The 27,625-nt window shown below is 46.1% G+C and overlaps 2 protein-coding genes and 1 long non-coding RNA gene across 9 annotated transcripts in view; 1 reads left to right on the top strand and 2 right to left on the bottom strand.

Annotated features, from left to right (window-relative positions):
- Positions 1 to 2,479, bottom strand: part of PDPK1 (3-phosphoinositide dependent protein kinase 1) — a 35,568-nt gene extending 33,089 nt beyond the window's left edge. For 2 of the 7 annotated variants that reach the window (XM_040589660.1, XM_040589661.1), the window contains exon 1: positions 2,244 to 2,479. In XM_040589660.1, the coding sequence (XP_040445594.1) occupies positions 2,244 to 2,474 (231 nt within the window). In that variant the 5' untranslated portion in view covers positions 2,475 to 2,479. Of the gene's footprint in view, positions 1 to 1,291; positions 1,418 to 1,609; positions 1,751 to 1,823; positions 1,843 to 2,243 lie in introns of those variants that run through there. The other 5 variants (XM_040589662.1, XM_040589664.1, XM_040589668.1 and 2 more) reach the window with 4 other exon arrangements.
- A 22-nt stretch (positions 2,480 to 2,501) lies between these two features.
- LOC121086231 lies at positions 2,502 to 4,805 on the top strand. The gene is made up of 2 exons (XR_005827307.1): positions 2,502 to 2,602; positions 2,747 to 4,805. It is a non-coding gene; the product is annotated as an uncharacterized LOC121086231 (long non-coding RNA).
- Positions 4,806 to 10,497: 5,692 nt separating this feature from the next.
- On the bottom strand, positions 10,498 to 27,189 carry LOC121088073 (interleukin-9 receptor-like). The gene is made up of 9 exons (XM_040593760.1): positions 19,000 to 27,189; positions 17,516 to 17,606; positions 17,034 to 17,142; positions 15,481 to 15,674; positions 14,638 to 14,774; positions 14,133 to 14,307; positions 13,777 to 13,891; positions 12,708 to 12,792; positions 10,498 to 12,245 (listed from the first exon to the last, which is right to left on the bottom strand). The coding sequence occupies exons 2-9, from the start codon at positions 17,592 to 17,594 to the stop codon at positions 11,694 to 11,696; spliced, it is 1,446 nt and encodes a 481-aa protein (XP_040449694.1). The 5' UTR covers positions 17,595 to 17,606; positions 19,000 to 27,189; the 3' UTR covers positions 10,498 to 11,693.
- Between the last annotated feature and the right edge of the window lie 436 nt (positions 27,190 to 27,625).

Genomic DNA, 27,625 nt, shown 5'->3' with positions numbered 1-27,625 from the left:
CCATTCTTTTGCATTTATAGTAAAATAATCACAGAACTCATTAATGTAATTATCTCCATTACACAAATGTTAACAGTAACTTGGTCAGAGCCTTAGAAATACTGAGTTTCCAATATTTGATATCTTCTGAATTACAAAAAGGTTTGCTCAATCAAGCCACGTCTATACACTACTGCCAGTCAGTGCACTCAACCAACCAAGAATTACTAAACAGGATGGAAGAGAAGGAATTAAAAATAAGCTACCCTGAAAAAATATTTTGGTTTTAACAAAAATGGTTGTCAACTTTGTTCTTCATTCATTCTCTCTCTGTTTCTCTTACAGACAGGCACTTAAACTATATACAGAAAAGGAACAGAATCTGAAGTATTTTGGAAAGAAAAATCTGAAAAGAGAGGCAACAAGAAAGGACAGAAGCACAAAGAGAAGCATACTCCCTCTTTAAGAGAGTCCAAGTGAACAGAAGTCATCTCTGATGCCAACGAGCAGCAGGAAAGCAAAACTAATTCCTTTAATAATCAAACATTGCTTTATTTCATAATCCTCAGCGCAGTATTTCATGTGTGTCCCCGTTGTCCCCACCCGTAGGGCTACTCCATATAATGATTCTCATCCTCAAGACAACAAACACGATCATGTGTTAACACCCTGATGAAAAAAAGCACTGAGCACGAGGAGGAGAGCACACCAAAACAGGACTCCAGGAATCAACGCAGCCACGCCAGTCTCTACGAGGAAGACCCTCCTTAGCCAATTCCAACCGATGAAAAAGTTTCAAGGGCTCGGCAGCTCGCGGCTGACGGGAGGCACGCGAGACGCCAGGGCACGGCAGCAGGCACCGCGCCTCCAGCCAGCCGCACCGACACCCGGCAGAGCTGGCAGGCGGCTCCGTGAGAAACGCTCTTTCCGTAGGGGAATTTCTACACTAACTAAACCGGGGAATCTACAGCGCCAGGCAAGTTTCACCGTTGCCACTTCTCCGTATCGCCTACAACTTCACCTGACGTTAGTCCCTGCTCGCAAAACCCTAGTTTCTCTCTGCCAGACGAACGTAAACAACCGGGACGGCGCCCTTCCGCGACCCCCCCGACCCTCCTCACGCGTCCGTTCCCACGGCAGAGCAGCAGGGCCGCCGGCAGCGGCGCCGGCTCTCCGGGGGCAAGCGGCCCGCCAGCGCCGCGCCAACGCCCCGCACCCGGAACCGAGAGCGAGAGGCTATGGGGCGGCCGCCTCGGCTCGGCCCCAGCCTGGCTTCTCCGCGCCGCCGCGCCCAGCCCGGGCCGCCGCCCACCTTCAGCTTAGGGTCCCGCCGGAGCCAGGGCAGGCGCGGGGCCCTCCCGCCAGGCCCGCGACGACCCAGGAGGCGGGGGGACGATGACGACGGGGATGGAAGGCGCACCGAGAGCTGCAGCGCCAAGGCCGACCCCGCAGAGAGAGGCGCTCGCCCGGCCGCCCTCCCCGCCCAAGCGGGCGGCAAGCGACGGGGCCACCCGCGAAACCGCGCCGCCGCCCGGCAGCATGAGGGGAGCGGGTGGCCACCCCCGGGCCTACTTCTTGCCACAGCGCGGGGCGGCCGGTGGGCAGCCACGACCCCGCGGTCCGGACTCACCAGGTGGCTGCTGGTGCTGGCCATGGGCCCCGCCCGGCCGGCGCGGCCCGCGCTCCGGTCGCCCTTTAAGATCCCAGCGCACGGCCGCCGAGCCCGAGCCAATGGGGCGCCCGCATCCTCCGTCCGTGACGTCACCCACAACAATACCCCCCCAGCAGTGGGCGGGACTTCCGCACAGCCCACCCGGTCATTGGAGGCGCCACCCGCTACTCACGCGAGGGCCCCGGCGGAGCGTCCCTCGTCAGCCCCAGCGGCCGCGGCCGGGTCGCGCGTGCGCGGTCGGCTTTGCGCTCCCGTCCGGAGGGGGCGGGCAGGGCGGCGCGGCCTCCGCCCCGCGCCCGTGCCCGGGCTCGTGCCACGACGCAAGAGCGCCGCGAGCGCGGCGGCGCGGTGACGTCAGGGCGGCCGGGCGGGGTTGGGGGCCGGCCGGGCCTGAGCTCTGGCCTGGTGGCCGCGGCAACCGAACCCCGCTGGGGAAGGGCCATTGGGAGCTCCCGGCCCCCGCCACGGCCGCGGGCTCAGGTGCGGCGGAAACGCCGCGTCGGAAACGCCGCGTCGGCGCGGGCGTTCGCTGCGGAGTCCCGCCTGCTCGGGGAGAAGCGCCCGTGCCCCTGTCCCCTGCGTCGGGACTCACCGGGTCCGAGCGCTGCTCTCGGCGCGCGGCCGCGCTTTGCAGGCCGGGAGCTGAATCGCCGTCGGCCGCGGTCACGAGCGTTCTCCAGGTACGCGGGGGGGCGCGGCCCTGCCCACCGGCCGCCGCGGGCGCTGCCGGGCTGGGGCCGCCGCGCTTTGAAGCAAACGAATTTCTCAAAGGATTTTTGAATTGTGAGGGATTACTCAAAAAGACGATGCAGGAAAGGATCATCTATATCGCTGAACTGCATCGGAACCCGCAACACCGGCACTCGGCGCCGAGCGGGGGATGGGGCGCAGGGCCAGGGCAGCCGCAGGGTCCTGCTCTTGAACTGCTTTCTCTGGAAAGATTTTTGCCAAGTAAGTAAATCGGCTTTCCTGCATGATGATTTTCACTTCCTTTTCCTCAGCAGGCGAGTAGATCAATTGATCATAACCAGTTGTTGGGTGAATGTGTACGTGGGGGTGTGGGTTTTTAGGTATACCTTTTGTTTTTTTTTTCAGACTGTATCAAAATTCGTGGCCTCCCTCATAGCGTCTCCTTCCCCAGATTCTTTCCAACTGATACGTGTCTTCCTGAAGGTATCATACCTAGACTTCGATACACTATTCAGCTGCGAACTCATTTATTAAAAGTAGAACCAAATAAGTACTTCCTACCATTCTCAAATTACATGTCTCTCTTTATGTGCTATAGTAGTATTTGTCCATTTACAGTAACATCTCACTGTTAATTCATTATTTATATTGCGGTACTCTGCAACTCTCAAATCCTATTTCAATTATTAAATAATAATATATTATTTAATAATACATTATTAAATAATAAAATAGTATTTCTCAGTTTATAGTGATGCTTTTGCTTTCTCTTTTGAAGTGTAATCCTTTGCACTTTATGAAAATTCACGTTATTTAGACCGCACTCGGAATTTGTCAAAATTTTTTTTCCCCTCATTTTCATCTCCCAACATGACTAAAATCCTTCCCAGAACAATGTCACAAATCTTGTATGCATAGTTCCTATTTCATCACCAAAATTAATGAAAATACTGAATAGGACCAAGACTGAGCCAGGATAGGCTCCTGGAACACCACCTGAAATGCCATTTAATGAGGAACTAATAATGATTACTCCAGTGCATTTTCAAAAAGTCTAATCGTTCATTCATAAGTCTAGCTGGTATCGTTTAAGCCAACTAGCTTCCTTAGTATTCCTTTAAAATCGAACTCTGTCAAAAATATTAACCAAAGTCAAATTATCTGCTTCTTCCCCATCTTCATCAAGTAAATTCTGTAGTCAAAGGCAGTTGATTCATCAATTTATATTGTTTCTCACTTTTTAATCCTTTAGATATTTTAAAAATATGTATTTTTATGCCAGAATCCTTTTAAAGAATGAAGTCATGCTAATTGGTTTATCATTATTTTGGGCTGTATTTTTCCTACATTTGAAGAGGAGACTGTTAATTTTTCAGAAGTCCTCTAGGTTTCTTGTTCAGCACAGCTTCTCAGAAATGACTTTCAACATTGCAGAGACTGCTTCAGGTAGTTGTTACGGTTCACTTGAGGTTTTTTTGTTGTTCTTTTTTTTGTAAAAAATACTTTAGGGCAAATGCTGCCTGGCCCTGCAGAATTTAACACTGCTAAGGGTTTTAACTCAAATTCTGTGTGCTACTATCATCTTGTTAAAAAGAATCATATTAATTATCTTCGTTGTTAAACTTTATTGTTCTACTGAAACAAAAAGAGGGTGTTGTATCCTTCAATCGATTACACATCATCTGTTATTCGCTCCCTTTCCCATTCAGTAATGGGCCCCTGCTTTCCCTTTCCTCTCACTGCTGACAAGCTCGTAGATTTTACTGTTGCCCCCTTTTCTACTTAATTTTAGTTGCTCAGTTTGTGTTCAACTGAGCAAGAGATAAAAATCTACTGTACAAGTTTTCCAGGAGGTCTCTGGACTCCTGAACTCGGCTAGATGAAGCCATTGCACTCTGCAGCATTGTCTTCAATCTCAAAAGGATGACACAGCAAAGCTGCTCTTTACAGCATCAATGAAGGTTTTCCATGCTGAAAGGCTTTAATTGATATATGTGGTATTTCATGGAACAGCTTTAGTTGGTACTGTGTGCTTTACTACCTCTCTTCTGAAGGCACCATTCTTTGTTTTGCTTAAAATAAAATGCTATGGTCTGTCTGATGTTAAGCAGCAGAACCTAGCAAATTGCATATAGTGATTGCCTGATGTGCGTTTGCCTTAGTTCAAGCATGGTGATACACACGTATAGTCTGTATGGCTGATCCACAGCCCAGATAAGCAGAGATACAAATGAATCAGAATATCATGCCTGCCTAAGTTAGCCCTGCTGGAAAAAGAAGTAAGTCTAAACCAAACTGTTTTGACGTATACAGCTTAGTTGAGTAGTCATGTAATATTATTATGTCTGCCCTTTTTCATACCTTTCTTTTCTTTGTGTTCACAACTCTTAGCTGTGTAACATTTGAAATATGTTTGAAACTGAAAAACGAATTTAATATGAAATAAACTTTTCTCTTTGCAGTCCGTAAATGTTATTAGTTCTGTGACAAGCCTGATACTTTCTGAGCCTTATAAAAATATGCAAGGACATAAACAAACATAAATCTGACTGTTCAATCAGCTGTGTGGACTGTTAAGATACTGTCTAGTTACAGAGCCAAAACTGTGAACAGATGAGAGAGAAGTTTTGCCAGATCAAACGGAAAAGAATCTGCCTTTTGGCCAGGAGGTTCTGTTTGAATTCACATATATGAAAAACGGCAAAGTGACAAAATACTCAGTAGCCATAAACAGTGTTACAGCATTAATGCCCTAAGAGATGCAAAAGCTTTTTGCTATTTGGCAGAGTTTCTCCTACTTTCCTTACAATAATTCAGCATCGATGTTTTCCCAGAAGTCTATTTCCCGCAATCCCAGTTTATTTACAAAATTTAAAAAATATATATGCAACAAATTTCTGCCTACCCTTTATTGATAAGGGAATCTTCTACTTCTGCCTACTAACATTACAGGTTTCTTCCAGCATTGCTCAGAAAACATCTTTGTAATTCCCCAAGAACCAAATTCAAGTGCAAATATATTCCTCTGCAGTCCTGGGTACTGATCTTCTCCTGTCACGTGATCTCTAAAATGAGACAGCTTGGAAAAAGCCTACTTTTAATTTTAAGTATGCCCAAACCATTACTCTTGTCAAAAAAGTAAACTGGTGTTTTACAGTTGCAGTTAATTTCTGATGCAGCATTTTTTCTATATGGGGCATGAGTTTGCATTGCACAGTATGAGCAGTAGAAGCTGTGGAGGCCACGTTAACAGAGAATCTCTACTACTTTTGGAACATTATTTTATGAAAAAATACTATCTTTGGAAAGTAAAAAGAAGTGTGCAGCAATCCATATAAAGAAAGTTAGAATATGAGGGTATTTCTACACAAAATGCAGAGGAAAGATGAAATCAACAGAAGTAACAGCAATGTGAACATTAATTCGCGGTGGAGGTGTGACTGATGCAGCCTTTCACCAAGAACAGAAGTGGGAGAGGGAACTCTTGGGCACTTTAAAATCTAGACAATTAAATTAGGTGTCTGAAAGGCCTTTCCCTTTTTCGCTCTGTCTGTGGAGATCCTATTTTAAGCATAATTTAAATCCCATTTTGGTAGTCCCCAGACGTTAATGTGGAGATATAATTACCTTCATAGGTCAATGCGCATTTTAAAGCCGTGTAGACATTTTGCTCCAGCTACTCAGCTACTTTTAGCACAAAACGTTTTGAGAACCTCATTTCTGTGTCTGATCGGGAGCATTCCTCTACATTCAGTCTGATCTTAATTCACAGAAGACACGTTTTGTGAATCTTCCTGACCTACCTATTTGGTGTACAGCGGCTCAAGCCGAGGTTTACACAGTGACTGCGTTTAAACTGCAAAACCCGCCAGCCCACAGCCCTGCACCTTTGCCTTTCTGCCGGAGCCCGCTGTCTGCCGGGGCCTGTTGCCCGCCGGGGCCCGCTGTCTGCCTGGGCCCGCTGCCCGCCAGGGCTCGTTGCCCACCGGGGCCCGCCAGAGCCCGCTGTCCGCCGGGGCCTGTTGCCCACCGGGGCCCGCTGCCCGCCGGGGCCCGGCTGGCCGCAGAGCACGAAGGCAGCCGTAAGGGGGCGCCCAGCGGCGGGCTGCTGCTCTCCGCGGCCCCGCCGAGCGGCTGCAATGGCGATATTTTTAAGACTTGTCCGTACCTTCGCTGTCCGCCTGGGGGCAGATGTTCCCTTTCCAAGCTGAGGGCGATGGCGCGGACGGGCCGGCAGGGGGCGGTGGCGCGCCGCGGGAGCACGGCCCGGCCCCGCAGGGCGCGGCGCTGCTGGCAGGGCTCGCGGGCGCTGCAGACCCCAGTACCCCGGCCCGGCCGGGGGTCCCGGAGCGGTGGGGGTGCCCGCGGGACGGGGCGGTAGGGCTGGGCGCAGGGCTAGGCACGGGGACGGCCAGAGGGCTGGAACTGCAGCATCCGCCCGGGGGGGGCCACCCGCAGCGCAACCTACCTACAGCCCGGAGCCGTGGAGCCCCCCGGGGCCACCGCCGAGGGCAAACCGCGTCGCTCGGGCCTAAGCGGAGGCGGCGCGGCGCCCCCAGGCCCTGAGGCCGAGCGGGCCGCGCGGAGCCCCTGACCGGTGACAGCGGGGAGAGGCGCTTCGGTGCCCGCCGCAGCGGGGCGCAGTCACGTAGCCGCCGGGCCTCGGGCGGAGAGGCAGGTGCATTTTTAACAGCCAGTTTGCACCTGCAAGCAGCTGTATCGCAGCAGTGGGAAAACTGACTATCGCAAACATCAGAATACCCGAGACGGGCACGCTATGGACAAAGCCTGGGCGTCTCCTCAGCTCCCTACACAAGTTCCATCAGATTGGCAGGTGACTTCCATGTCACTGGACTACCTGGCCCCAGAAATCCTGCTAGGCTGGCTGCATTTGTTTCCTCAGAGCTGGTCTGAGATTTCCCAGCCAGGAAAGAATGCATCCTGTCTTATCCCTCCCACAGAACGCCGATTAAATAACTAACTTCATCCTTATCTCCAGCAGACAAAATACTTCAGTTTGGTGGTAGCAGCAGCGCAGAGTTTTAGGACAAGAAGGCAAGGTCAGTAATCTTCCAATGGCATATATGATCTTCAGCTGTTTAAAGAAGATAACTGGTATTAGGAATCAAAAGCTGTATTACTTACGTGTTGGCACTGGTGCACCTACTCCTGCGGTATATTGAGCTGTGGGAACCACTGTGCAAGCTATTGAAAACCGTAATCTCGTTATAAAGATGGGTATCCACTTGTACACACTGACACGAGGTGAGGCATGCTATTGATTTATGTGAAAGCGTTCCTAATTTTTTTTTCTCTAGTACTGTGAATCTCATTCTCAATTTATCTGTTGTCTGGTTTTGGATGTAAAAGTATGTTATGAAAAAGTCTTCACTAGGCTGTCCACATCAATGCCCTAATTCCTTTCTTCAACTAATGCTTTATTTAGACTTGCCTATGGCTTACAGTTTTTTCAGCATTTGGCAGACCGTGTTCGACAGAGATAATACAAAAGACAACTAACTCATTACTTGCATTTAGACAGCAATCACTGTTACTGCTATGCTCTGGCACTGCCTATACTAGGCTTCATGTGAATCAGCTTAGCTCAAAAAAAACACATTGTGTTGGGCCTGCAGTACCATATCAATATAAATATACTGCTTCTAGACAGAGGCAAATATCTCATAATACTGGGCTGTTGTGCATGCACATGATAATCCAGAGCTGATGCTATCACAGCAGTTTCTGCGCTATGCTCCAATATGCACTGAAAATGGGAAGAATCTTGATCAAATCAATCTGTTCATCAGCCCTAGAATGGTAAGATTTGACACTGAGATTTGGGGTTTTCTCAATTAACTAGGGTCCTTGAGCATCAAAGAAGAAGCAATCCAAGTGCTGTAGTCCCGTGTTGCAATTTAATCCTTGGTTTACATGTTATTAAAAGCAAAGAAACAAAATCCCCTGTGCATTCATTTCCTTTCCTACCATAAAAAGAGCATCCCCTCCTCTTTTCCAATTATGATCACCAGTACATAAATATCTATGTTGTCAAATATTATAGTTCTTGCTCTAGAACTGATGGTTTAAATCTCTGCAATTGATAAGCACCTCTGTCTACAGAATCGCTGTGCCTCTAACAGGTGCAGATCTGCAGATTAGATTAAATTAGCGAACATTAAACAGATTATTTATAATTTTTGGTGTCTTTACTGGTTAGATGAGCGAACATGTGGATAGGTCTGTGAAAGAGCATATGCTCTGCTGAGGGGTGCTGGGAGACTCAAGGGACTATGTATGTCTGGAAAGGCCTGTGGTGATAGACTTCTGCAGCACAGGATTTCATGACTCACAGGAGCACATCGATACAGGAAAGATGGAGTGATAGGGCTGTGGAGCTATCAACAACAGCTCACATTGGGTACTTCATAAGATGGTGCTGCTCCGAGTCTAACCAACATTCTCTGTCCTTTGTTTACACAATGATCAAATTTAACAAAAGTAAACTAAAAAGAGCAAGCTTGTTTCTCTTGTCTGTGGAATGACTCTCCTCCTATCTGCATACTTAACCAGGAAAAGATTTATGGCTTTATTTGGCCATTGACTAATGGCAGTCTCAGGAAAAAAGATTGCTTTCACAGGCTAGGCTCCTGCACCTTTGAGCGGGAGTTTGCAGATCAATGATCTTAAGGCCCTGAAGCTCAGGGCTGCAGGGAGTGGTTCAGCATGCCAAGCACCACTATTTGACACCTGCGTTTCACTGTGAGGCATTAGAAGCCATACTGTGAAGACAAGCCACCCTAACTGAGAGGGCACAACAGGTTGAGTGCTGTGTCTTAATGTGACTTGTTTTCTGCTCTTTCAAAATGAGTTTGCATCAGTGCTGTAGTACTTATACTGTTAAGAAACATGCAGTCTGATCTTCTTACCCCTCTTGAAATGAGCATGCAGATGACTAAACAGCAGAAGATGGAACAGAGATACAGCTTCTATTACTCATTACTGGTAACACGAATATTTCACCAGAGATATAGCTATTGGGTGGGCACTAACAGAACTATACTGGTGCTCACATGCTAGACACCATGGGATAAGCTCACCATGCTGGTCCCCCTTGGCTTTATGAGCTGTAAAATATGTCTTCACTCAGGAGCCTTCTTATCCCTTTTTCTGTTGATGGTGGTAGCAGCAGTACTGGCTTAGTGCTTTAGTCTGCAAACTAGGGAGAGCATTTAGTTCTTCCCTCTCCTACTTCTGTGATGTTTTCAAACCAACTTTTACTAATGATTAATATAGTTAATGTTTTCTAAAGTTCTTTCCAAAGCTCTCAGACACTAACTTCTGAAAAATGGAAGTTTACATTATTCCTCTGTTTTATTTATTTCTGAATAATCATAGTGTGTTAGTTCTTTTACTTTAGTCACTTCAAGGAAAAAAAAAACCAAAAATACACCACCAAAATCCAAAACCAAAACTAAACCAAAATCTTTGTCACAGAACATTTTCAACTCCTTAGTGGCTTACAAGTATTACTTAAATATCTTTTGAAATGTTTCCTCTGGCAAAACTGAACAGAAATAAAAGAAAGGGGAAAATACTGACTACTTTGTTCTAGTTGCAGATGGTACACAGAGCATGAACTTAGTAGTCCCAGGAAATGAAAGGCTTCAAATGCTTGACCAGAGCCCACGTTATGCCTCCTTCCTAGATAGTAGTTCTCTGTCTTCCACTGGAAGGATCCATCGTAGAATGGTTTGAGTTGGAAGGGACCTTAAAGACCATCTCGTTCCAAGCCCCTGTCACGGGCAGGGACACCTTCCACCAGCCCAGGTTGCTCCAAGCCCCATCCAGCCTGGCCTTGAACACTGCCAGGGATGGGGCATCCTGTGGATGGGCAACTGTGCCAGTGCCTTGCCACCCTCACAGTGAAGAGTTTCTTCCATCTAATCTAAATTTACCCTCTTCCAGTTTAAAGCCATTCCCCCTTGTCCTGTCCCTACGTGTCCTTGTAAAAAGTCCCTCTCCAGCTTTCTTGTAAGACCCCTTTAGGTAGTGGAAGGCTGCTATAAGGTCTCCGCAGAGCCTTCTCCTCTCCAGGCTGAACAACCCCAACTCTCTCAGCCTGTCTTCATAGGAGGGGTGCTCCAGCCCTCTGATCATCTTCGTGGTCTCCTCTTGACTTGCTCCAACAGGTCCGTGTTATTCTTATGCTGGGGGCCCAGAGCTGGATGTGGAACCAGAGCACTGCAGGTAGGGTTTCACCAGAGCAGAGTAGAAGGGGAGGATCACCTCTCTCGACCTGCTGGTCACACTGCTTTTGATGCAGTCCTGGATGGGGCTGGCTTTCTGGGCTGCAAGTACATACTGCTGGGTCACGTTGAGCTTCTCATCCACCAACACTCCCAAGTCCTTCTCCTCAGGGCTGCTCTCAATCCATTCTCAGCCCAGCCTGTATCTGTGCTTGAGATTGCCCTGACTCACATGCAGGACCTTGCACTTGGCCTTGTTGATCTTCATGAGGTTTGCACAGGCCCACCTCTCAAGCCTGTCAAGGTCCCTCTGGACAGCATCCCTTCCCTCCGGCATGTTGACTGCACCACACAGCTCAGTGCTGTCAGCAGACCTGCTCAGTCCCACTGCCTGTGTTGTCAACCAAGATATCAAACAGCGCCAGTCCTGAGACCAACCCCTGGGTGATGCCACTTGTCACTGATCTCCACTTGGACATTGAGCCATTGACCACAGCCCTTTGAGTTTGACCAGCCAGCCAGTCCCCTTGTCCACTGAACGGTCCATCTGTCAAATCCATGTCTTTCCAATTTAGAGACAAGAATGTTGTGCGAGATGGTGTCAAATATTTTGCACAAGTCCAGGCAGATGACATCAGTTGCTCTTCCTTTATCCACTAATGCTGTAACCCTGTTGTAGCAAGCCACCAAATTTTAAAATAAAGATGGCGTTTAAACTGTTGTTCAGTACATTGCAAACATTGTGGCTTCTGAGAGGCAGACAATTCCAGTAGCGCTTCCTGAAGAAAAACAGCAGGTCTGCTGCTGCAGCTAGGGGGTTACTGGATTTCTGCTGCTGCCAGGAAGTTGATTTAGGGAAGGGAATGGTCACGTGTCTCCTGAGACTGCAGATGTTGCTGGAGTTGGGCCTTGCCATGCTTATAGGGGTAGTATTTGCAAGCTAGAGGAGTTGATCACAACCTTCTTTTGAAGTACAGAAATTGAGGATTTACCTAAAAATCATATATGTGTGTAATTGTCTGCACAGTTACCATTTAAGCCACTTGCGAAGACAGTGTTGGGAGGTGAGAGGACAGCAGAAAGATCTTTGTAGGCAGTATTCCTCAGGGAAGGTTACTCTGATCGTTCTGATGTTTGACAAGATTATTGCCATTGGAGAGCTTCAGTAGTTCAGCAGGAATCAGACCTCCTGTGGTATCATCGTCACACAAGGTACAATAGTCACTGCTGCTGAAGGACACACTTGCTTTCTCTGAAGGCTCCTGAAGCATAAGGAAGTCACCCTTGCCATGCACTGGGTGAGAGGGGTAATTCCTTCCCATGCTAGGGTTCTCAAGGTTGGTTTTAATTATTTCAGAGATTTTCAGGCCAACTGTATCATCAGCATGGGTTTGTGCAAACAACAGTCCTAGCCTCATTTCTATCTCTTCTGCATTTACATACCTGCTGGGGACATACTGCTGGCTTGGACCTGAAGCAAATGCAGAGTTTTCTTCTGCAGCAACCAGATTTGTGCTTTCCATAGGTTTCAAGGATATCTGGGAAATCTGTTCTTGGATGTTGAGATCAGAAACTCCATCTGCAGTCACTTTGTTTGAGTTGCTGGCCTCTTCTTTTCCAAGCTGGCTGCAAGCCTCATTAGGTCCAACCCAGTCCTAGTGAAAGTATCAGTAAGTTCAGGACATTTTGCTTAGAGTTGGAATTTTTTAAATAACTGTTCTTTCCCTATGGCTTTGGCACGATAATCCAGAGGTTTCATGCAAGTCTACTGGGCAAAGTAATAGGATAGAGAATCTAGTGGCTAATTTCATGGAATATACTGCAAGCTGCTTGTATAGCTTTGGCTTTGCAAAGACAGGGTGCACCTTCCAAGTTCAGCATGGATTGGGAGTGAGTCACTGGAGGGGTTTTGTTTTAAGGAAAGAGAAGCTGGACAGAAGCTCTGGTGGTGCAGCTAGTATGTGGAGGCAGGAAACTGACAAACTAAATTCCCAGGAAGACCAGAACCATGTGTCAGTAACTCTGCTCAGGAGCTAGAATGATTAATCCCAGGGGAAAAAAAAATCCTCCCCTCAAGAACTGAGGGTCATAAGAAAGAAATGAAACTTATTTCTTACCTTAAAATTCCCATTGTGCAAATTATAGAGCGGCTGAAAGAAAGCAGCTGGTGTGGGAATGTTAAAGCAGGACAGGCTTTTTGCCCTGAAGTGAGAAAACAACACTTAAAATAAATTAAAAACAAAACCTGACAATTTTTCCATATTCTGTCTTGATGATATAGCACACTGATTAGATGAAAGCCCCACACTTATGTTAGAAAGATTGCAGAAGCCCATTTTGTATGGTTTCTGACATCTTATGCAATTGTTTGTCTGCCTCCTGTGTGTGCGTTTAATGTTTCTAGCCTGAAGCAGAGTCTTCAAAGTTTCTGAGGAATGGAATATGCCACAAACTCAGTACTAGTCTATTACTCATTATATGCACTGAGCTATTTATGCGCTGCTTTAGCAACTTATTTGATCTAAACCATTGTTTCTGGAGGTGTTTTAGAGAGTTCTAGTTTCATTACATTTAGACAGAGAAATTCTGCCAGACATCCTAGTCCCTTTACTAAGGTCTATCCTGTAAAAATATTTTATCATATGGACATCATGTATTCTGTTTCTCCAAGAGCGACATGTATATGGGGCATAATAATGTATGTCAAGGCAGAAGAGAGTAAGAGGTTTTACCTTTGCTCTGCCAGCATAAAAAATTGCTGAGATGGGTGAACCAAGATTCTAGAGACACTTTTTCCCCTTGTATGTCACAAGTGGCTTAACACTGACATCAGTTTAACCATGTTTGCAGATTGCTGGTACATGCAATTTTAATTTATCTACATGAAACTTAAAAAAAAAAATTTCCATGGGTTTAAATTTCTTTAACTGCAAAAGACCCTCAACCTTGAGCTTTAGCTAAGCTTGGGTGCCACAAAGACACTTTGGTTTCCTTAAGAATTGTGTAGTAGGTCATTAACTATCATCAGCCAAGGAAACATGTCATGTCCCAAGATATCAAAAGAGCTTTTGAAAATGATTGAGTCTGTGCAGCAGAAATAGGAAGCAAAAGGGATCTAAGGACATTTGATTTACCGTCTTCAGGGTGCGAAGATCAAGGTGAACTTACTGAACAACTGAAACATACCTTGAAGAAAACTTGCAGTTCCAAAATAAATAGAGTACAGTGCCAAAACTCAGAGGAATGAACAAGAACTGCATAGTTTTGGTATTTACATTCTTTTCAGACAGTTCTAGTACACCTAGGAAAAGAATCAGTACAAAAATAACAGATAGAAAGTCTGGAAGTCAGGATAGAATACCAAATAACCAAGCAATGCAAATGAAACAGGCTGCAAAAGACCTCAAGGAAAGTGATTTGGCTATGAAAGCTTGAATGAAGCTGGTTCTGATTTGAAAAGCTTCATTTTAGCTGGTGTCTTCCTTTTTTTGGAACATGGACATGAAAATACATGAATCAAGGTAAAACAACATTCTTTGTACCTGGTTTCTGAAACTCTGTTGTCTGGCTCCACTCGCTCCACTGACTATGGTATGAATCCTCATTTTCAGAAACTTTGCAGCGAACTCGTGCAACATAAACAATGCCACTGCGAAGCTCTGTGGCTTCAATTTCTATCTGTGGCAGTGAACTGGGTAGTGTCTTGTTCAATGCGACCTACAAAGTATTACAAAGAATTTCTGTTAACAAGGCTGGGCAAAGGGATGCTCTTTTAAATATTCTTTTTTTGTTTTCCCCCTTTTCCAAATGCTCTTTTCTTGGATCCAAGAAGGGGGCGTGCATGATGGTGGATGATTCCTGAACGCAGGGTTCAGGAGAAGAAGATTTATTGATCTTCAGTATGGATGTTTTATATAAAATCTTTCCGCCTTGATGTGGGAAACCAGGCCAGCTTAAACAGTCAGCTGCCAGAAGGCCCCGAGCTGAGTGGCAAGGCCATTGCGCCCAAAAAGCAAGGCAGTATCAGTGTGCGCCTCATCCACTTGCCTCCCAGGACATGCTGTACTCCTTATACTGCAACTCATATTGAAGAATGTCAACGAGGTACCACGGCACACTCCACCATATCTGACACTTGCTGGCAGTGACATTGCTCTGGATGTTCAAAGGTGGATCAAGTTTTACTGCAAATAGAGAAGTAGATTTTTTCATTGTGTTTGGGACATGAACACCACAGAAGGAGATGCATAATACTAGACTCACTAAAGTCTTGGAAGATAAAGCTGGGTCTGAAGAGTGATACTAAGACCAGCAGTATACCAAATTAGCTTACAGGGTAGGTCAGAATAGCTACAGAACTGAGATAAATTACTGGTAACTCAAATAGCCCCTGGGGATAGTCCTGCAAGCAAACAACAACTCTGGATGTCACATTCTCCTCTTCCAACATACTACTGATGTAGACAGGCTCTGAGATTTTGCATACTAGAGCATTTCTCTGAAGTACTAGGCCATGGGACATTGAATTAGATCCACACCTTTGATTCCTCATTACTTCATTTCTTAGAAAAAAAACCCCACCCAACTATAAAGGCAATCCAATTGTACATTATCCATGGCACAAGAAAACATGATGCAGATGAGAAATAAGATTGAAAGATGCTCCAGAGTCAGCCCTCTCTGAAGTCCTGGGAAACTCAGAATGGAGAAACACTGGGACTACATCCTGACTGATTAAGTCCACATAGTGCACTCTCCAGGGATGAATAGTCTGGCTTGTTTACATTATTTTCACTTGCTGTCTTTGAGACACCCTTTGTTAGCTTATCAGACCTACCACAAAGCTGCTAGGCAGAGCCTCAGCTCACAGCTGCCCTGGTTCATACTTACTGTGCTTGCGGGGATTGTACTCTGGAAAGGTAATGTACGTGTGATTACGTCCAAAGAAGTTGCCTTGGAGAGAGACTCTATAACCATCTGTTTCCAAGATCTGGCTGGCTAAATGGATTGTGCAGTGGTACTGATTCTGCATGTTCTCTCTGGCAGTCAGTTTGCAGCTGGCGTTGTGGCCCTTTGACCAGAGGCTAGAAGAATAAAAGGGCCGAAAGTTTCTTTTAAGTCATATGATTAAGTGCTTTTCAGTTTATGAAAGATGGGTGGCAGCTTAGTGCAGCACCACATTCTGGAAGTGCATGAACCTCTTCAGTGCAGACCGCAGAGAAAGCAATGCTAAAGCTGGCTGGACAGCCGGGCTGGAGAGGGAGGAAGGAGACACCTTCATAACCTCACTCTGAGAGCACCAGGCCTCCCAGGCGCTGCACGCAGAGCCCAGTACCTGCCCCTGCGCCCTCTGAAAGGGGGCTCCTGCGTGTTGGTGCCAGGAAAGCAGCTGGTATAGGGGGGTAGGAGTGGGTGGACAGTTAAAGTGCACAGCACAAAGCTAACAAGTTGTACGTTAAAGCCTCTTTCGCTATGAACACACCAGTACCAATGGCAAAACATGTCACAGGTCGGTTTGTTGCTTGCTTGTTGTTGTTGGGTTTTTTTTTTAATATTCACAAGCTTCAGCACAGCGTAACAGGATGAATGACAGAAAACTTCATCTTGGGGAAATAGCTCCAAAGAACAGTCTTCTAATATTAAATTATCTAATGTAGCTGGTTGTTACCAAATTTTTCTTGGTGCATGTGACCCTGCAATAAACTGGGATACCACAGTTTATCAGCTTGGCGTTTTTTTATAGATATAAAATCCAGTATCATTAAGAGTTGGGCTATTTTTGACTTTACCTTACCAGAATGTATGAGGCATCTAATGTCAGCGTGGCTTTCCCTCCTGTAACAGTTCACTAGTTATTGGTAGTCACGGCAATGTTATTACATAATCTAAACATATTCACCCCAAATTAGCACATCACAATGCCTGGTGATAGGATAATAAGCAAACTATTCACCTCATTCCTTCTGCTAGAGGAAAAATTATTCACATAATATTCTAAGACTGTTATTAAAGCTTATAACTCACTGGACTTTCAAAATCCTTTTGTGTATATATATATTAAGTCATTTAGATTAAACCACTAGGGGTTAAATTTCTAGGCAACAAGAAGCTATTAGAAACTGATGCGGCAGCTTCATGTAGGGTGGGCTCTGGCAGTGCGCAGGTGGTGGGGAGCGGAGGCTGGGACTCGGCAATGCGGGGCCAGGGACCCGCCACACCGGACCCCGGCAGCACCTGCCGGGCTGCGGGCCCACAGCAGGCGAGAGGGGGCAGCTTCCAGGGCAGCCCAGGTACGGGGTGATGGGGCAGCACAGCTAGCCGTGCCACAGGTGTCCTGCTGGGGGGGGGGGGCGAAGCCCACGGCCGGGCCCCATCTGCTCCAGTGCTGTCCTGCCTGTGCCAGCGCGGGGGCTGCCACGGACGGCTCGGTGTGCGGCTCTTACTTGGTGAAGTGCAGGTGGAAAGGTCCATTGCCCGCAGGTTCCGATGTTGCCCACATGCAGCTCACGGTAGTCACGTAGTTATTCAGGCAGCTCAAGCTGCCAGGGAGCTCTGCAGAGGAAGGAGACAGAGCTGCAGTCGGGTGTCACCTGTGGAGGCCTTGCTCGGTACTTCCTCTAGCAACACCTCATCTGTCCTTCCTCAAAATGTTCTTCCTCTCTTGTACCACACTTCACTGCACGAGATGAGTCTAAGACTTGAGGGCAGGAACCCTGGGCAGTGGCTACATGTTTCTGCTGCCCAGCTTGACCAGTATGTGCTCAGCTCCACAAGCCTGGCATTGCCAGCCAGCTGTACTGGTCCCCAGGACCTGGGAAAGGGCAGTCGCAAGATCTTGCGCTGCATACTTCAGGGGCTGTGGATGAAAAACAAGCACATGCACATGCCTCTCCCCACAGTGGACCTGTTCCAGATCTCCTCTTACCTCTCTCTCCTCCTCCACCAAAGAGCAGCACAGCAGTAACGCACAGCTGGAGGCCCAGCTGCCACACATCTCCTCCCATCCCAGGCAGTATCTAAAATAGAACAAGTGTTAGAAGCAGTTTTGTTCGTATTTGTACCAGCAGGTTGAAGCTTTAGCTACATGCTTCTGCCAGCTCTGACACAAGCTGACCCTGACTGTCAGATGGGGCACCAACTCCGCTATACTGTTCCTTCTATAGGAGCTGCTCTCATGGCAGTAAGTAGTACTTTGCATAGGAATCTAAAGCACCAGCTGCCTGAAAGGAAATCTTTAATTCCAGCCATTTGATCAGGGGCGTGGGAGCATTCCATCTTTCCTTCCTTCTTGCACTTTTAGGCGTATGGTTTATGTCAATTTAAGAGCAGCAGAGAGCCACAGTCGGTTGGAACATTCATGTTTCCCTGTATCCTCTTTCTGACAGTAACCAAAACCAGATGCTTAGAGAAAACCATAGCAACAGAGGAAGCATAGATGTTCTTCCCTGAGAACACTCTCAGCCTCCAGACGTTTGTAGCTCAGGGGCCTCCTGGACCAGACATAATTTGTGCAGATTGAAGGCTTCAATAGATTTTTCTCTCATGAGCTTGACCATCAGCAGTAGTCATCTGCTGAAAGCCACCTACACCACAAACACTGCTGCCTGCCTTCAACGAAGTGGGGGATTTTTGTTTGGGTTTTGGGTTTTTTTTTTTTGGAGTAACTGGTCTGCTGCACCTTCCCTTTCTCTTCACTAGAGGAACACGTGCTTGACTCACTGGTGTCACAAAACTTTTGAGGGAACCTTTCCTTCAAGCCACTTGGAGTTGTCCTGAACTAGTGTGAAAAGGTTCCAGTTCAGGAGCAAAAGCTGGGATAGAAATGGGTGTTCTACCCTACACATTTTTTGTTTTAGAAATTCACCCATTTCATATCTGAACAAAACTAAGACCTGTCATATTTTTCCCTCTCTCAAACACACACTCACGAGAAGCTACAATTCCAGGCAGATAACCAAGTTGCTTATCTGCAGTGTGGGAATCTTGGGATCATTTTTCCTTCCCCTAAGTACTTCCTTGCCATAAAAGAAAACTCCCAAAGGCAGAAGCAGAAGGAACAGCTGATATACTCCTGGTCAAAGCCCTCACCAGGTATGTAGAATACTTAGGGCCACTTAGGTTCATTACCCCAACTTACTGAAGGGTTGTATAAGGATATTTGAAGTGTATCCTTTGCAATACAGAATGTTATCTCTCTACAAGGTTATGCTGGACTCTCTTTTTAATCAGAAATTCCATTCTGTGAATTCTTTCCTGATTAAGTTTTCATTTAAGATGGTACTTTTTATGACAAAGTTTCTGATTTCATGATTTTCCAGCAAAGTTTAATATGAAGAATCCTGACCTGATCTACTCAGGAATAGATGGTGTTTTTTTAAGATGCTTCCGGTTTGCAATATTTGCTGTTACCTTAATGCAGCAAACAAGCCCAGCACCTCCGCAGGTAGTGTGCTGCTTTAAGGAGCCCACGACTCAGCCTGGAACTCAGAAAACATGGAATGAGTTTGTAGGCAGAGACCGCTAATAAGTACAGACTAAAACAGTCACTTGCAAATTAAAAAAATATCGGAGCAAAAGTGTTTGTGCTGCTTGCCCAGCATGGACACTGAACTGAGCTCTAGGGCTGGGGTAACGAGAAGCTGTGAGAAATGTTCTGTCTTGAAGGCTTAGTTATTGCAAAAAGAAAAAACCCCTGGCAAACTTTGGTTGTTATAAGCTCTCTTTCAGAAGCTGGGGAAAAGGGAGAGAGAAGCGTCAGGATAGAAAACCCAACAAGTATGGCATTAGCACAGGGCCGAATGGGTACAACCTGGCTATAGAATAAGGTCGTGGTTTCTACCCAACAAAGGGTCTGAAGCAGTTTTGAGTAAGAGCAAGTGAGAAAGAGCCTACACTTAGCAAGGGTTGTGGTATTTCAATCATTAGGATTGTCTTCCTGAAGGGATTTAAGCAATCTGATGCCTACAGCAGCAGGAGCTGGACTCCATGACCAAGAGTATTCTTCCAGTCCCAGATTTCACAAAGCTGGACAGCAGCATCCACGTATCAACCTCTTTCCTGTAATTATGCCTGCTTGTGGTGTCCCTTTTCTGAATTAAATAGTAAAATAATTACAGCATTTCAGAAACCGATCAAGAGAAAAGGAATCTTTCTGGCTTCCACTTCACCACCTCTTCATCTATGGGTTTTGGTAAATATCCTGTTTTGCTGCAGACCTTCAGAGCAGGGGTTGTCAAGAGGAAGTGTCGCCATTAGCTGATTTTAGCTGAGAGAGGCTGGGAGGCATGAAGTCTCTCCTCTGCTTATCATTCTAATCAGGGTTGCATATGATCCCTGTGACAGATACAGTAAGGCTGACTAAATATGAAATAGAGTGAGCTGCCTTAAGTAGAATGATACATGTGCCCACAAGAACTTGTTCAGTCACACAAACAAACATAGGTCAAGATAACTAAACCACGCTACAACATTTCCAGGTAATTGCTACTAGTTTGATAACACACCCACCCCAAGTTCTTTGTTCAGTTCTGCAATGTTTTAAACGTGTCAGACATTTCCCGGCTTTCTAGCTCACCTGGAAACAAATGCAGCATGTTTAAAAGCAAATCTTTGTGTTAGAAGCCTTGAACGTTAGTCATAAGTAGATCATAGAACACTAAATTCCAAAAGGCTTACCAGAAAATGGTTTGGGGAAACAGCGCATAACCAGCTGAACAAGATTCTGCAGTACATTAATGCAATTAAAGGAGCTTACACAGGACTGTGGATACATACCAATTAAAATAAATGTTATTGCAGCTACATGTAGCATTTGTAACACCATTAGTAGTTCATTCCTTCTGTTGGGTTCCACACTTTAAACAAAAAGTTGCTGAAAAGATGAAAATAGTTCTGAAAAGGGCTATAAGAATTATTTAATCCTGGATAACTTTCCTCAGAAATGAACAATTAAAGACAACTAAATTTCTTTGATTAACCAAAGGAAAGGCTAAGTAGTAATTTCAAACCACTTGTGATGTATCTTACACGGGAAGAAGATTACAGGTAAAAATATTTTATTTTTTCTTCTTCTTCTTTTTTTTTTAAATCTACCAGAAAAAGATAGAAATAATCCAGTAGTTGGACACTGAAGGTAGATGCAGTTAGACAGAAACAAAGTGCAGAATCTGTACAAGGGGGAACTACCTTTATTGCTGGAACCTCTCGCCTAAACATGATCCAAGACGTGTAGTACATAAATCTTGGTAAGATATCTAAAAAACCAAAACCCCCAATTCTTAGCTTTGATGGCACTCCAGTGCTAGCTGCAACAGCACTATCACAGCAGCTGGGGGACTGGAAGACAAATCTACTTCCTAGCCAGCCTGCTTGATGCTTTTTTTTTGTTGTTCTAATGTCCAGTTTCTGCAACAGTGCTGAGTTGTGCGTGAAGGCAGAAAAGCCCTGTGAAAACTGTAGATGTGGGAGGTGTCAGAGGAAGTGAGAAGAGCCACCTTCACTCTACAGGAAAGAAAGGGACCAAATGTCAGAGCGAAAGCCCCAAAAAGTTGTACCAGGCATGCTGCTGCCAGTCCAGGCGTTGGCTTAGCACTGAAAGCTGACCGGTGACCTCAGGTTCCCCAGCTGTCTCAAGCTGGTTGCAATGGTGTTTCCATCTTCTCTGTACATTTCCAGCGCAGAGCTCTTCTGCTCGAGGAAATGGGGCCTTGCAGCCACACCTTTCCCCTCCCCTCCTGTGGTTCCATCAGCTCCCTCCATTTCCCAAGAGTAATTTCAAGTCATTTTAACCAGAATTCATACAACACATTTTCTAAATGCTCTCAACTGCTGATCAACAGAAAGACAGGTGATTGACTGCTATTGCTATACCCATTTGTATTACCAGAAATCTGCATTCAAAGTTCTGGCTAACCCCAGACGACCTTTGCTTTTAAGAATTTCTAGGGTAAAATGAATTATTTTATATATATCCCCCTGAAAGGGGAAGCAATACAAGAAGGTGACAGCACAGTCTCAGCGTGTGGGTAGCCTAGATATCATCTGGGTTTTAGCAAAGCAGAGCTTTGTGGAGACTTGGAGCGAGATTGAGGTGGCTCAAGAGAATTGTAGGCAGCACCTTCGGTGTGTAAGCAGTAGTATGGAGGAAGGTTAGGAGGAGCTGATTTGGTGAGTGGGAGGTGGAAGCTGGCTTCATAGAAAGAGTTGACTTCTTGATAGGGAAGTGAGAGATGACAAGAGGACAAGGAGAGGCTGTCAGTGACTTTGAAAGTGGGGACAAGAAGCTTATATTTGATGTGACAAAGAAGAGAAAGAAGAATTATGCAGAGAAATTTAATGGGATCAAAGTGACAGACACAAAAAAGGACCTTTGCATCTCCAACATTTGGATGACTACAAGTAAGACAAGATCAGCTTTACAAAGGCCTGATAAAACATGAAACTGAAGTGTCATACGAGAGCATGAGCAGGGATTTTCACGTGTGCGAAAATTCTTCAACATGCCCGAATACCCTTTGATACATGTAGTGATACTAAATGCCAGCCCACAGCTGCCAGCCAGGACTCCTAGGTTCTATCCCACCTCTGCCATCAGCTTTTATATAGAGTAGATTGTTTCGTCAGTGCAGTTTTTCTTGTTGCAGCTCACTTGTGATGTCTGCTATGCCCACCTAAAACTCAGAGGAAGTCAGAAGCTTCAGGTTTTGATTTGGCAGTGTCTCTGAGCTGTTCCAAAACATGCTCTGCTTGCTCTCCCTCTCACAGCAAGATGCAATTAGTGGTGCACAGTGGGAGCAGGCACAGCAGACACAGACCCTCAGACACTCTCTTCCCATTCCCGACATCTTAGCAATTAGTCATAAGTGACCTGCTCTCCCTTGGCCATAATTCTTCCTTTGCTTAAATCTCTCCCAGAGGCAGCACCAACAGGCTCTAAAGAAAGGCAGGACACTGACTCACACCTGTGAAGTCCAACATGACAGACAATAGTGTGTCTGTACCAACATGCACATCCCTCCACCTGTTAAGGTTAGCCCCAAGTGCACGTACTCCAGAGTGATCCATTATGCACTAAATGTGACTGTTTGTCAAGGACACTCCTTCAGCCATCCTTGCCTACAAGAAAATATTTTGTAGGTTCTTTAAGAACAATTAATAAAAGACTATCTACCCCTGGAATACCTAGGCCCCTAAGCACGTCTGACAAAGCATGTCAAGTGCACATGGTAGACTCACATGATCAGCATGTGAACTGCTGGAGAATAAGGAAAAAGTACCAAGATTCCCTTATCTGAACAGATTATCAGAGAGAAGCCCATGTAACCAGTCTTTTTCTCCGTTCATCTTTGGGGAGCCATTTTTCCACAATCTGATGCTCATGAACTGCTATGTACTTTTGCATTTGACAGACTCGGGATCCCAGAGGCTGAAAAAAAACTGCTACAAAGGATGACTAAAGCAACAAAGTGATATTCATACAGACACACACACACATAAAATATATGTATATACATGTATTTACATGTGTTTAAAAAGCATATTTTTGTCTGCACAGTCCCAAACACTGGGATCTATTTCAGTCAGATTCATTTACACTGATCTCTCTCAGTCAAAGAGGAGCACATGAAAATCATTTGTTCAAGATGGTGCTTCCTTCTAGCGCAATCTGTACCAGAATGAACGTAACAGTTTGGGTTTGTGCTCAGCAGACTAGCAGGACAAAAGCGCAAAGACCCTTCTGGTGATTTTATTGCTCTAGGTTCCTAGCACAAGAAACAATATAGAATTCCACATCTAGGTAAATAAATTATTTTTCAATATCTTAGCTCAGTAGATTTATCCTATCATTATTTACTGTGACGCATAGCACAGAAATATGTTAAACTGTCTTACCAGCTCAAAGGAAACTTCACTTTATGCACTGCTTCTATCCCTTGATAGTTAGGTTGTGTGGTTTGATGATCAGGCAGTAGCAGCAGCAGCATAATAAAGCAGAGCTTACTGTGCCCGATTTTAAAGATAATCTCAAGGACCAATGAAAAACTGTTCAGATCATCAGATTGAGTTCAAGTAGCTGCATCTGCAATTACTCATGAGTGATGGAGAAACGGAGGAATTTCTGTTAAAGAGTTAACACTTTAAAAGCCAAGTAATTTGCTGAATATGAAAGTACCTTCTTGCAACATTTATATAAAAAAGGCAAACAGAAGAGCTCCCTAAGTGACTTAAAGCCATCTCCTAGCCCTATCTGGATGTGAGGAGAGACTGCTTCCACCCACGGGCTCTCCCAGCTGTGCTCAGACGCCCGAGGCATCCCTGAGCTGCCCTGTCCTGTACTTCCTCCACGGGCTGCTGCTGCACCGTGCTCAAAGGGGAGCTCTGGAAGCAGAGGCAAACAAGCACCGCAGTGCTTCCATGCCCAAATCCTGGAGTGTCTAAGGCACAGATCTTTCCATACCCAGCTCCAACACTGCAGGGGTAGTGTTACCGTCAGGGTCCATCAAGCCAGTCACACGCACAGGTCTAGTGGCAGAGAACGGGAGAGAAGCAGGCAAAGCACAGGCTGAACAACAGTCCGCCAGCATCAGCTTTAGGGCCAAAAGACAGGAAAACAGGGCCCATGCAGGAATGAAGACAGACATTTCCAAACTGGTACTACAGACTGAGATACGCTGCTTCTCCCAACACCTCCTTTTGGGCCTTCCCCATCCAGTAAGACTTCTCCCAACTCCCACGAGGCCTCAGTTACCTGTCTAAATGGGTATGACACATAACTTATGGTTACCACAATCCTGGACAGGAGCAGAAACAGAAAGCTCCTAAAATGCAGGCAGCCTTCAGAGTATCATGTAAGTAATACTTGCTGCCTCAGAGCTGTCCAGATGCCTGAGCTGCCTGCTGCAGGAGCAAACATCTAGTCTCATGTAGAGACAAATTGCACCCCTGCACCTTCCCAGCCTACTGCCACAGGCCACCATAAAGATGCCATGGCCATGTAAGACCCACAGCTTTTACCATGTTCTGCCTACAGGGCAGACAGGAAAAAAAAATTCAGTACAAGAGTTCAGCAGCAGTTTGGCTCAAATGGCAAAGCACAAACTTCTTTTCCCAGTTTCCTTTCATATGACTGTTCCAAAATACAGAGCAGTATGCCTGACAAGAACATCACAGCTCTCTGTAAGTTGCCTTTTTTCATGCTTCCCCCCTACCCCAAATGCCACTCAGCCCAAAGGCCATTAACATAAATTCTGCTCTCCAAAGGCCACCAGATCCTTCTTTCATGTTTTCTAGGAACCATAGAACCCGTTCACACCTGTCCCGCAATTAGCTTCCATGAGGTGAACATTGTTTCTCAACAGATGATTTGCTTTAACTTGCATCTACCTTAAGTTTTTGTTTGCTTGTTTGTTTTTTGGGTTTTGGTTGGTTGGTTGGGGTGATTTGTTTTTTCCCCCAAAGTGCTCCATTTGGATAGACACCCGCTGTTTGTCTACTGTCAACCCTGGACTGAATGCATATGCTTTACTATCTCCTCTGGCTATGGCTCACTACAGAGGCAAACACAGTAAGGGACAGAAGCATCCCATTACAGTGGAAGCTACTGGGACATGCAGCACTTGCTGTGTTTGTGCTGCATTCCTTGGCTTGTGCAGTGATGCACATTTTTGAGCCTATATAGACTCAGACTTATATAGACTGGGATTTCTGTGTCTACCTGCTTCAGTGCTTGGCTAGTGAACACATTGTTAGTCCATCAGAGTGGATGATCCAAGACCACTTCTGTATTCCAACCATGCTGTCACTCAAGAATCTGTGAGATCTGACCTCCCTTCCTGTCCTCTGCTCATCAAGTCCCCCAGTAAAAGGACACCGTTCTGGTCACTGCAACACCTTAAGTCCACTATCATGTCCCTGACTGTTGTGAATACTGCACAAAGCACAGCAGACCACAGCCATCTAAAGCCTTTGTCCACATGGGTGGTGCCGCTGGCATCTTCTTACTACCTCATTGCACTGCTCAGTGCATGACTAACCTCACCTTGGCAAGGTGGCTAAAGCCACCGCTCCTGCCGTGCTCAGGTAACCAGGCGATCTAAGCAGACCCCTCCACAGTAAAGGGCTTAGGCAGCATATTGCTTTTAATTGCTCTGTTCTTTTAAGCAGGCTGCTTGGCCAAGCACTTAAACATCAAATGCCTTTACCACGCTCATAATCATAAACAACGCAATCACAACTCCTTCCTGTGCTTCACGTGGCTATTCAGGAATCTGCCGTGGTGGGCTACTGTGAGTGAGGCCTTTAGAGACGGCTTGTTTGAGAGCCGCGGAGGCCTCCCAAAAACTGACAAAACACGACTTGCAATACTACCAACAGCCCTAGCATTCCTGGGGAAACACAGTTTTTCTAAATTAGATATTGCTAGGTCAGGGACATTTGCAGTTTGCTCCTGGGAGCCACAGAAAAAAAGCCCACCTCAACCCCCTCCACATTCACAGTATCAACAACTCATTGGCCAGAAGCTTAATGGTTATGGCTTACTTCAAAGGGAACAGTTGCCCTTATTTTAATATCCTTACAGCACATATCAAAGCGAGCTCTTCTCTGCCCGTGAAGTCTGCCTCCGATTAGCACCAAACCACCACCTACCAGCTGCGCAGCGAGGTAGTGTTGCAGTAACAGGAACAGCTCCTCCTGGGAGGAGCAGTCCTGGGGCCAACCATACTAACAGAAACGAGGAGTGCACAGAACCGAGATGCAAAGGCCCTAGAAAGAGAGGCAGGTTTTCCCTCCTCCCTTAAGCAGCCTGGGGCCAGTTACCACAATGTTGTTTCTGAAGCGCAAATAGCTGCAAGCTGAAGCTGCAGAAGACTGCTACAAACTACCAGTGATGCTTTTGCCCAGTGCACACTTGTAGACATGAGCACGATGCAATCAGACCTTGTTAGACAGTGCGGGGCAGGCTCAGCTCATAGGGAAGGGAGTGGAGCCAGCCCGATCCTCTGCTCCCTCGGGGAGGGCATGCAGGGTACTTGCGACACAGAAGGAAGGATGGATAACCACGCTAAGACAACACCCTCCATGACTTATCACAGAAGACGGCAAGAAAAATTAAAAAAAAGGAAGGAACCAAAAAGCTGGTATCTTGGAGCAGTGCCTAGGGAGCCTCTGAGCTAGGGGTATACTGAAGGAGTAATAACAACATGGACAAAGCTAAGCCCTGTAGGTTCAAAACCAATGCAGCAGAGACCACGGCTGTTCTAACAATCAAACCAGGGGTGTGGGTGCACAAAACACCTCCCCAGCACTCACCTGTGAGAGAAGCAGCCTCTCTTCATTACAGTGCTCCCTCGTTTAGGGAGCTGTGGGGTTGGCTAAAGTCTTGGGCAAGAGATGGGGAGAGGGAAGAGAGTTTTTTGGTATCACAGCAACAACAGATTGTTACTGCACTGGAAACATACATCATTCACCACAAAGGTTCTCTCAGTATAAGATCTTCTGGAGCCAAGCAGCCCATGGGTTAATAGCACTGTGCCTACATAAGATGTAGGTCTTCACCTTCAATATCAGCATTACAGTAACTTTTAAAGACAATTATCCTAAACAGAGATACAGAGATGTCAGAGGGAAACATATTCACAGTTACAGTGCAAATAGCAGTTTCATGGTTGGCTTTATTGGCTAGCAGAAACCACTCAAAATTTGTGCTACTGACCTGTTAACTGCAGCAGACCAGGTCCAAGGCAGAAGATGGAGTTGCAGGCACATCCAGGTAGCAACATTTTTGAAATTCCTGCATGTTCTAAAAGTCGAGCAATGTTTCAGTGAAAGTGCTTGGAAAATGCTGGAAAAGACGCTAATTCAGTAGAAAGCCCTAGTAGCAAGAGTTTGCCTGAAATTATATGTGTTTTGAAGACTTTTCACTTCCAGACTCCACCTGCAAAGGCAAAGTCTTTCTGAAACCCGAGTTGTTTGGTCTCTTGGATGCACAGTCCTGTGATGATTATAGGAGAAATTGGTTTTGATCATACCCCATGGA

The sequence above is a fragment of the Falco naumanni genome, chromosome 4 (assembly GCF_017639655.2).
Source record: "Falco naumanni isolate bFalNau1 chromosome 4, bFalNau1.pat, whole genome shotgun sequence".
In the NCBI taxonomy this organism is placed as follows: Eukaryota; Metazoa; Chordata; class Aves; order Falconiformes; family Falconidae; genus Falco; species Falco naumanni.
The sequence above is the reverse complement of the archived record's forward strand: the minus strand, read 5'-3'. Positions and strand labels throughout refer to the sequence as shown.

Excerpts from the sequence above, each read along its gene's own strand:
- LOC121088073 (XM_040593760.1), bottom strand. The coding sequence starts at position 17,594 with ATGGGAGGAGATGTGTGGCAGCTGGGCCTCCAGCTGTGCGTTACTGCT. Across the intron at positions 17,143-17,515 it reads TGGTGGAGGAGGAGAGAGAG|AGCTCCCTGGCAGCTTGAGC; the intron begins GTAAGAGGAGAT and ends CTTCCTCTGCAG. Across the intron at positions 15,675-17,033 it reads TTCCACCTGCACTTCACCAA|CCTCTGGTCAAAGGGCCACA; the intron begins GTAAGAGCCGCA and ends TTATTCTTCTAG.